Raw genomic sequence first — 9182 nt, forward strand, 5'->3', positions numbered from 1 at the left:
ATGATTCTTATGTTTGTATCTATTGTAAGTTTCTCGTGGTTTCCTCTCTCATTCGGACAAAGTAAGTACACTAACTAGTTACTAGGAACTGTTAATTTTAAAACAATGCCTATCAAAACATGGGACAATTGCGGAATTTTGTATGTTTAATGTTTAATGTTTGGTACGCTATGTTCAGCAACAAACTTCAGATATTGTGATTAATTGTGGTGATTTTTTTATTGAACTCTCACAAATAAGTGGTACTCTTCACGTACATCATCACAAGGGCGGTAAAACTAGCACCAATCCGGAGCTAAAATGCCATGCTCTAGTAAATCTGTCGATGCTAGAACATATTGCCCGGCGGTTCATAGTGCCAGAGTGCGTGAGGTAGTGTGGTGGCTTTTTCAAACCTTATTTCTCCCCACGGTGCTACCATTTGTGTATGCTTCTATTGATCATACGTTACCTGGCCGCGTAAAGTGTGACACATTCTGGTGAAGCACGTGAGCATAGAGCATTAACGATGACATTGAAGGGTTTTTGTCTAACACCCATGTGATTCTATTGTTCCTGTTTTTGTGAGCCTAGCCAACGCGACTTAAAAGCAGAAAAATTACCCAGCCAAGTGTTAGTAGTGTATGTTAAGTATCCCGGTGAAGCTGGTGTGTGGTTGAGAAGGTTATGTCGTTGGACGAAATCTGCTGGAAACTGCTGATGTTTCCCTGGCTGGTGAAGTTAGCGCACTGGAAGGGAATCTGTTTGAATCATCTGCGTACAACGACCCCATTCCCGTTCATTACTCTACCACCGAATACTACGTTCCCCGCGTCAACTGTGTCCGCCACGATTCCGTTCACGCCGCTGACAAGTTCTTCGCTGATATTCAGCACGTCGACACCTCCAACGGGGCCACCGTTTACCTCAACCACCTTTCCAACAACAAGCCCAACCGCACCGCTAACCTTTAGTACTCCTCCCATAACGGCAACAGTTCCCGTGCCCACATTTACCCCGACAACATTCAATACTCAGGCATCCACGTCTACCGGAGCCTTTTCTACTTTCTCCACGAACACAATCCCAATTTCTGGTCTAACCTCCACGCCAAGCACACCACTGTTCCCGACGGTTACTTTTACAAATCCTCCAACGGGAAGTACACTCCCTGGTGCTGTACTAACTTCCACACTGTCACCTGTTACTCCCGTGACGGGTATATCACCTTTGCCAACGTTCCCAACCTTCCTTTCGACGATCAATCCACCGATTCTCACGAGTACGGCTCCTACTACGATCACCCTAACTACCGTCTCCTGCCCACCAATTCCACCCACCTGTCCACCGTCCGTCCTAACTTCCACAACGTTCTCTGGCTTTGATCCAAGGCCCAGCATCGATCCCAGGCAAACCTTCAACGGATGTCCGTGTTTTGATCCGAGAGCGATACTGGTGACTACTGCCAGAAGTTGAGCAGACGTAGAAAGTATGGCAATGTCCCTAAGAATTTCGTGCTCACCAAAACGAAAAATGCTTATCGGATGGGGTACTTTTCTTTCAGACGACAGCTGCCTAACACCAAACGCTCAGAATGGTATATGCATCGTGTACGTAAACTGTGATTTCATACTGCAGCTGCTGATTCGCAACGCTAATCTACGTGATCCTACGATTGAGAGCTATGTGACACAATCGGTTTGTGGTTATAGTGATACGACCCCCATGGTAAGTAGAATACGTACATCTCCATCTATAGGAGTTCTATAGGAGATGCATCTATAGGAGATTTACGAGATTCCTCTGTTCTCTACCGTCACGTCAAGGTTTGTTGTCCCACGCTAAGGTTCGCACATCAAGGCACAAATACGACCAGCAGCTATACCACCGCCCCAACCGTTACATCAGCCCCCGGGTCATTCTTTTTCGCAAGCATCTCCGGAGGATCGTTCAATCCGGGCTCCGGCACTGTAGCGCCAAGTAGCAGCACAACCAAACTGCCCACCAACGATGCCGATCGCTGCGGCATGTCTAACGCCACGCACACGCGCGTCGTCGGCGGTGTAGACGCACAGCTGAATGCCTGGCCGTGGATGGCTGCGTTGGGCTATCGGTCGTCGTCCTTCGAGCTAAACAGTGGACCACGGTTTCTGTGTGGTGGTACGCTGATAACTACGACACACGTGCTTACCGTCGCGCACTGCGTACAGACGGGGCTGTACTTTGTGCGACTCGGCGAGCATGATATTGCATCCGATCAGGACGGCGCCAGCCCGATTGACGTCTACGTCCAGCGTTGGCTGGTACACGAGCGTTACGATGCGAAAACCATCCACAACGATATTGCGCTAGTGCTGCTGCAGAAAACCGTCACCATTACCGAAACAATTAGACCCATCTGTTTGCCACTGGACGCGAAACAGCGTACCAAAGACATAACGTATTACGCACCGTTTATAGCCGGCTGGGGTGCGGTCTCGTTCAATGGGCCCACCGCTAGCAAGCTGCAGGAGGCGCAGGTTGTGGTACTTCCGGTTGAACAGTGCGCCTTCAACTACAAGCTGTATTTTCCCGGCCAGATCTTTGACGACACCGTGCTGTGTGCTGGGTTCCCCCAAGGGGGCAAAGACTCCTGCCAAGGCGATAGTGGTGGGCCGCTGATGTTACCCGAGGTTAGTATAGGAGCAGGTTCGTCTAGGTTTTGCGATGATAGTGAGTACGCGTGGTGCGTCACCGCGTAGTGGACAGTGATTAATATCCAATTCACGCTAACACATTGCCGAGTGCCAAGTTTTTGCACCACCCGGCTCCTTCCCCATCAAGGACGCTGGTGAGGTGAGGTAGCACTCTAAACGCACTCAACCGGATTGAATCATGCATAGGCCACTATGTTTCATCGATGTTTTTCTCGCTTTTCTTGCAGCTTTCAACAAACGGTCAGTACTACTACTACACCCTGATCGGGCTCGTTTCGTACGGTTACGAATGTGCACGTGCCGGCTTTCCGGGTGTCTACGTGAAAGTCACGGCATATCTTCCCTGGATCGAATCAAACATCAACTTCTGAGCGTTACACCAAAGATGGCGCTGTGTGCTTAATTAGTTGCACTATCCAAACAAAGCTACGCGATTGTTAAGCTTACGTCATCCCGCGAAGAATACGTCCATGATCATGATCGGCTTCTTACTACTACACAGTGCATTCGCTCTTTTTTTACTGAAAGAACTGTATCATCTTCACAATTCCATCTTGAGTCTTGATTGTATGTGATCGTCCGGTTTTATGGTATTATTTAACCGGGGCTGTACGGATGCGAACAAAATCGCACAACCCCACGAAGACGGATGCAAAAGTCGCACACCGTGCGCGATCGCCGTCGCGATGATGCGACCCAGGAACCGGTTGCTAATGAGAAGACCTGTTTTGTAGCTGGCACTTCTGTTTACCTTCCTTCAATTTCTGCTGCCGAATAAAATGTAAATTCAAGTTTAAGGCGATTCACCAAAGCCGGTTCCCCAGTGGCCCTTGAACGCCTCGGAGAGAGGTTGACAATCTTTATTTTATCTTTTTTTATAGCTTACGTTCGTTTGTGTGCTTTTGTTTTTGCTACATTGCAGCGACGCTGCTATCGAGGCATGGATAAGTGCTTGTGATAATAAAGTTGACTTCTTTAGTGATTTGGGTCAATACAAACAACTTAAAGCGATGGAAGAACTGTGCAAACGTGAGGATCTGTTTGGTTAGTTTTTTTCTTTTAAATCTAATGCCCAGTAACACCGGTCAAAAGGTTAGGTAGAAAGCTGTTTTACTTCCCTTATTACCATAAATATCGCCACAAGAAAATTGCGAACGCGTTATAAGAACTAATCGTGAATCCTTTCAGACAAAATGGCAACTCCAGACGACATTAGCCCGAGGGTTATATTAAGAGACAAGTTCAATAAATTGCGCCGTACTTGACATACATAGAACCTTTAAACAGTTTAAATGAGAACCTTGAAGCGTAGGATACCTTCCTTGTAGAACCAGTCAGCATTATCATTTGTTATATCATTTGTTAAAATGTAAAATAGGTATGTAGAATGTGTTGAATAATTGCAACTAATAGGTAATACATTACCTCACTTGCAATTAAAACGATTTAATTTTCTTTTAGGAAAGTGTATGATAAAACAAGCAAACGATCAATTATTTTCAAAAGAAGGAAACGCACCTCAGCTTTTGCACAACATTCAACACTCACAAAGGATGAAGATCCTCAGGTTCTCCATGAAGATATCATGAGACACATGCACAGAAGCGATCAGTTAAGTAAGATGTATATCATCAGATTATAGCACAATCGGTAATTCTGCCGACACGATCGGCATATTAAATGCACGGTTTGACAGTGCAGCCTTTTAACGCTTGCGACTACCAACCGACTCTGCCAGATTTTATCGGCCTTTTGCATGCATTAATGATCGATTAAAGTCATTGTTGGGCTTTCGTTCCATATGCATGAACACTGATGATGACCATTACGTATCTAACCAACACGCTTTACTGTAAAGGTGTTAGAGGAATTAAATGATCGATATGTTTAATAACTTTGTATGGAAATATTATACTTTTTTTTTTAAATGAAAATCAATAAACAGAGCAAAGTAATTTCCCAAACAAATGAGTAATACAGCGCAAAAGTTGGTAGTGGGGTTGGTATGTAGACTGACTGTTTGTTTTCCGCTGTCTAATGCCTCGTCCGGCGAAATCTAATTGATCTTGCCCACCCCAGCGGGGATTCCCAGACTCTCGGCCTCAACCGTGAGTGTACCGATGGTTAGGCTCCAACGATCACTCACTCTACAGGCGATCGCGCATCGCAGCAAAGGTTTTGCAGCACACACGCAGGAGCAACCGTTTTTGGAGAACCGGTGGTCCTCCGAGAACGCGCGGAACCTTACGATTGTATGCGTGTCCCCTTCCTTCCTCCCCTACCCTACCTAATCCCCAACAATAGGACAACTTGAAACAGTGGTGGTGGTAGTGTTTACGGTCGCCGACTTCCGACTTCTGATTCGCAATTCTCTTGCGTCGAGCGGCGGCGTGCTTAAAATCTTTACCGAAGAAACGGGTTAAGTTTAGTGTTGACGCTACGGTTGATCGAGAAGGAGGTCTACCGTCCTGCCGCGTGGCAGAAAATGTGCTGAACCTGCTTCACAAGTGCTTCAGTTCCCTGGTGTCGTGATTGCGTGAAACGCAAAGATAAAGATCATCTGCGGCGGTTACATAAGCAACGCAACATACGCGAGCATAATGTGGAAGTTTACGGTGGTTATACTTTCCTGTCTGGTTATAAACAATGTGCAGCCGCAAGGTACGATCGTCAAGGATGTTTTTTTTGTTTGGTTTCTGTGTCTCCGGTCACGGTGTAACATTGGTGTGGCGTCTTACACTACTCCATTTCGAATAGCAACAAACACATCTCAACATACACAGACCCAATCGCATCGGAGAGCTAATCGGTGACCCTGAAGGGAAAACCAGTGCCAAGGTCATACCTCCTTCAAGAAACAATCGCTCGAACCGTCTATCGGCCATCGCATTAAACTTCGCCTCAGTTTCAAGTGCACGAAACGCTACTTCCATTCGTGTTTCGGGGGGTTAAGGTCCGGTTTTTTTTATTGTTGTAACAGTTGGTGAAATTAGTCGGTTCACTGCTTTATCGCTCGTTGCTGTCTTCCGTCACCCGGGTTGGTTGGCATGGGACGGTATCGAAGTCGATTCATTCCATCGGTGAAGCGTACCATTTTCGTACGGTGGTGTTCTTCGAATTTTAGTTAGCGAGTTGGTGGTTCGCATCGACTGATATTCAAACGACGCAGTCATGGCCAACTGTGTGCCGTTTCCCATCAATCGGTTTGCGCAAAGCGTGCGTCGAACTTGATGGTGTTAATCGATAACACTCACTCGATCGGTAGCGTATGACGTTCATGATCACCAGCATGGTAATGATGATGATGATGGTCAGGTACTTGTCAAACAATCTCAACCGTAGTTCGAGATGGTGGTAGTGGCTCTGGTTGAATATACGTCGAACTTGTTGACCGAAGGAGCGTTAAGCGGTGGTTGAAACGTTACGTCGAAGAGTGAATGCTTGCTATTAGCGCGAGTTCTACGCGCTGGACGAAACGATCAATTCGGAAGAGCATGTGAACAACAATTAAAATGGACAACATTTACACTACTGTGCGATATACTTACCGCAAGTATGTTATTAACCCACTGCCCCGGGTGCATTATTTCGATAAATGCTCAATTGTACCTTTTCTTCCGATCATGCGAACTATTCGCATAGCTATCAAAACATGCGTGACACTAACCCGCACCAAACCGTCACCTACATCGACACACACACACCCCCCACCAATCCAACTCACCCTTTTCCCTCGTTCGTGGTGTTGGTCCCCGGTTTGTTTTTTGCGGTTCGTTCGCTCACCACAACAGTACGCCTCTTTCAGCTGGCACTTCGTGCTATACCCCGAACAGACAGATAGGCGTTTGTCAGGTGTTCCAGTACTGCTCATCCTTGATACGACTGTACCAGTACAATCGGAACCAGGAGACGGTAAACTTCTTGCTCGCGTCCCAGCGCAGCTGTGGCAATCGGAACTATAACGGCAGCCCGGTCCTATGCTGCAGTGACGGTGTGCAGTACGATCCCACTACAACTTCATCTCCTTTTGTAGAGGTAACTACGGCTCCTCCAACGGTGGTGGCTCCACAACGTACGGCCGACTGCGTTGGGCCGGACAATCGCGAAGGATACTGCATAAGTATGTGTGACCCTTCTTGGCCAAAGGGAGACACTAACGGTTGTGGAGTTTCGCTGTTATTCCCGCAGGTATTCGCAGCTGTCCCGATGTGCTGAATGAGTTTGTCCAGCGTCAGAGAGATCCCCAGTATGTGCAGTACATCCAGAAATCGAATGCGGTCTGCAACTACATCCAGCCGAACGTATGCTGCCCGCTGCAGCGAGTAACCCCACCGGCCCCACCAACTGCACCGCCCGCACCACCAACCCCACCACCGGCACCGGTCACCGAGGGACCTCCGCCACCACCTCCATCGCCACCATCTCCACCGACCCCAACGGCGGTAGGTCCGGCCGAGCTGCTTACGCCCGAAACTGGCTGCGGATACAGCATCGTGCAGCACAACCGTGTTGTTGGTGGTGTCCCAGCCGAGCTGCACGGATGGCCCTGGATGGCACTGGTCGGATACAAGAATGCTCTCGGCGAGGTTTCGTTCAAGTGTGGCGGTTCGCTCATCACGAAACGACACGTACTGTCGGCGGCTCACTGCATCCGTCGCGATCTGTAAGTATAGAGCTTAGTCTTCGGCGAAACTGATGCAGATTCAACAATCCAAGTGAACTTTTACTCTGAAGATTCATAACTCCTTTAAGATTCAAGAATCGTCACAGATTTGTTAATCCGTAAAGAGTCATTCAAAGAGTTACTGAAGAATCATAAATCTCATAAGGATTTTTTCAGATTACATAAATCTTCCAAGAGTCACGGATATGCTGAGAGTTGACTCAACGACTCTCAACTGAAGATTCAAAAGAATGACTCCTTTTAAAAGATTCGTTTAACATGGCACTATGCTGAACATGAAAATGTATGAAACTCAATGTTATGTTATGTTCAATCTCTTCCGTCAGCTCATCGGTCCGGTTGGGTGAGCACGATACGTCTACTGATGCGGAAACGAAGCACGTCGACGTACCCGTTGTTCGGGTGAGTAATTCCCGAAGGTCGGGAACGGTGAAAGGAACCTGTGATTGTTAGTGCATTATGCCCTTCCCATGTCTCTTTTGGTTTTTCGCAGTACGAAACTCATCCATCCTACGACAAGAAGGACGGACATACCGATTTGGCGGTACTCTACATGGAGTATGAGGTGCAATTCAATGGTAAGGATGCGTGTGCCTATGGCCCTGAGATGTTGCCGCGTCCTTCAGCATGGTTGCAGAATAATCACGTTACTTCACCCTTTCACCCTGCGATACAGATGCGATCAAACCGATCTGCCTGCCGTTGAGTGATACGATCCGTAGCAAGAACTTCATCGGCTACACACCGTTCGTGGCCGGTTGGGGCCGCACACAGGAGGGTGGCAAGTCGGCCAACGTGCTGCAGGAGCTACAGCTTCCGATCATCGCGAACGACGAGTGCCGCACGCTGTACGACAAGATTGGCAAAGTGTTCTCGCAGAAGCAGTTCGACAATGCGGTCATGTGTGCCGGTGTGCTCGAGGGCGGCAAGGACTCGTGCCAGGGTGATAGCGGTGGTCCACTGATGTTGCCGCAGCGTTTCGGTTCCGAGTTCTACTACTTCCAGGTCGGCATCGTGTCGTACGGTATTGGGTGCGCTCGGGCCGAAGTGCCCGGTGTGTACACGCGTGTGGCCAGCTTCGTCGAATGGATCCAGCAGAAGGTGGCGGAACCACTGTAGACCAACAGCTGGACACGGAACGTTTGCGGTATTCTCAGACTTTGCAATAAATGGTATTATTAGTGTGTTTTGAGTACAAATTCAACAAACAGCCCGTTATGCTTAAATGCGCTTTATTCTATCAGATACAGCATTTGTACACCCTTTTACACATACGAACGATAGTAGACGACGTTTTCTTTATCATTTACTTTTGTACCACTTTTGTGTCCACTGTGTTGCAAGTACAGCTACCATTTGCTTTAAATATTTTATTTCCGGTGCATATTAAGGGTATAGTAAATCTTTTGACATTCAGTGCTACTATGCGGACTATTCTCTTGATTTAAAATTGCGACATGCCTAATATAGTTTCTTTTTATTGAAGTAAATAAGTCAGTTTTACGCTTGTTCGTTATTGCAATTCAATCAAAAACCCCATTTATAACGCAACACTCTTCTGCATTCTATTCATTTAAGTGTTTTGCATGAGTTATGTCCACTTTGTTGGTTTTTTACCCGACGGAGTATTGGAAAAAGTTTATAAATTATACTAAACTTGAAACTATAGTAAATCTTTTCAGTAATTTATTCTATCGCGTTCTTTCGTTTTCTTCATTTCTGTACTTTAATAAACTAATTGTAACTTTCTGAACTTAACAAAAGAAAAATAGAAGAGAGTAACTGAAAAAATACAAATATCTACATTATAAATAAGCAGTTCT

The 9182-nt window shown here is 46.8% G+C and overlaps 3 protein-coding genes across 5 annotated transcripts; all 3 read left to right on the top strand.

Moving 5' to 3' along the window:
* Window positions 1–3046, top strand: LOC128298410 (venom protease-like). Its single transcript, XM_053034162.1, has 4 exons — window positions 1–61; window positions 1544–1720; window positions 1753–2651; window positions 2903–3046. Exons 1-4 carry the CDS (start codon window positions 1–3, stop codon window positions 3044–3046), a joined length of 1281 nt encoding a protein of 426 aa, XP_052890122.1.
* Window positions 667–1455, top strand: LOC128298411 (mucin-2-like). Its single transcript, XM_053034163.1, has one exon. The coding sequence runs from the start codon at window positions 667–669 to the stop codon at window positions 1453–1455; it is 789 nt and encodes a 262-aa protein (XP_052890123.1).
* Window positions 3047–5116: 2070 nt separating the features above from the next.
* Window positions 5117–8628, top strand: LOC128298408 (venom protease-like). Of its 3 annotated transcripts, none has more exons than XM_053034159.1 (6): window positions 5117–5336; window positions 6481–6795; window positions 6864–7338; window positions 7686–7761; window positions 7853–7937; window positions 8036–8628. In XM_053034159.1, the coding sequence occupies exons 1-6, from the start codon at window positions 5276–5278 to the stop codon at window positions 8476–8478; spliced, it is 1455 nt and encodes a 484-aa protein (XP_052890119.1). In that variant the 5' UTR covers window positions 5117–5275; the 3' UTR covers window positions 8479–8628. The 3 variants fall into 3 exon arrangements, with proteins under 3 accessions (XP_052890119.1, XP_052890121.1, XP_052890120.1); XM_053034161.1 differs by having other exon boundaries at window positions 6709–6795; XM_053034160.1 differs by lacking the exon at window positions 5117–5336 and having other exon boundaries at window positions 6265–6587; window positions 6709–6795.
* The last annotated feature ends 554 nt before the right edge of the window (window positions 8629–9182 follow it).

The sequence above is a fragment of the Anopheles moucheti genome, chromosome 2 (assembly GCF_943734755.1).
Source record: "Anopheles moucheti chromosome 2, idAnoMoucSN_F20_07, whole genome shotgun sequence".
Lineage (NCBI taxonomy): Eukaryota > Metazoa > Arthropoda > Insecta > Diptera > Culicidae > Anopheles > Anopheles moucheti.

Excerpts from the sequence above, each read along its gene's own strand:
- LOC128298410 (XM_053034162.1), top strand. The coding sequence starts at position 1 with ATGATTCTTATGTTTGTATCTATTGTAAGTTTCTCGTGGTTTCCTCTC. Across the intron at positions 62-1,543 it reads TCCTCTCTCATTCGGACAAA|ACGACAGCTGCCTAACACCA; the intron begins GTAAGTACACTA and ends CTTTTCTTTCAG. Across the intron at positions 2,652-2,902 it reads GGCCGCTGATGTTACCCGAG|CTTTCAACAAACGGTCAGTA; the intron begins GTTAGTATAGGA and ends CTTTTCTTGCAG.
- LOC128298411 (XM_053034163.1), top strand. The coding sequence starts at position 667 with ATGTCGTTGGACGAAATCTGCTGGAAACTGCTGATGTTTCCCTGGCTG.
- LOC128298408 (XM_053034159.1), top strand. The coding sequence starts at position 5,276 with ATGTGGAAGTTTACGGTGGTTATACTTTCCTGTCTGGTTATAAACAAT. Across the intron at positions 6,796-6,863 it reads TCGCGAAGGATACTGCATAA|GTATTCGCAGCTGTCCCGAT; the intron begins GTATGTGTGACC and ends TTATTCCCGCAG. Across the intron at positions 7,339-7,685 it reads CACTGCATCCGTCGCGATCT|CTCATCGGTCCGGTTGGGTG; the intron begins GTAAGTATAGAG and ends CTCTTCCGTCAG.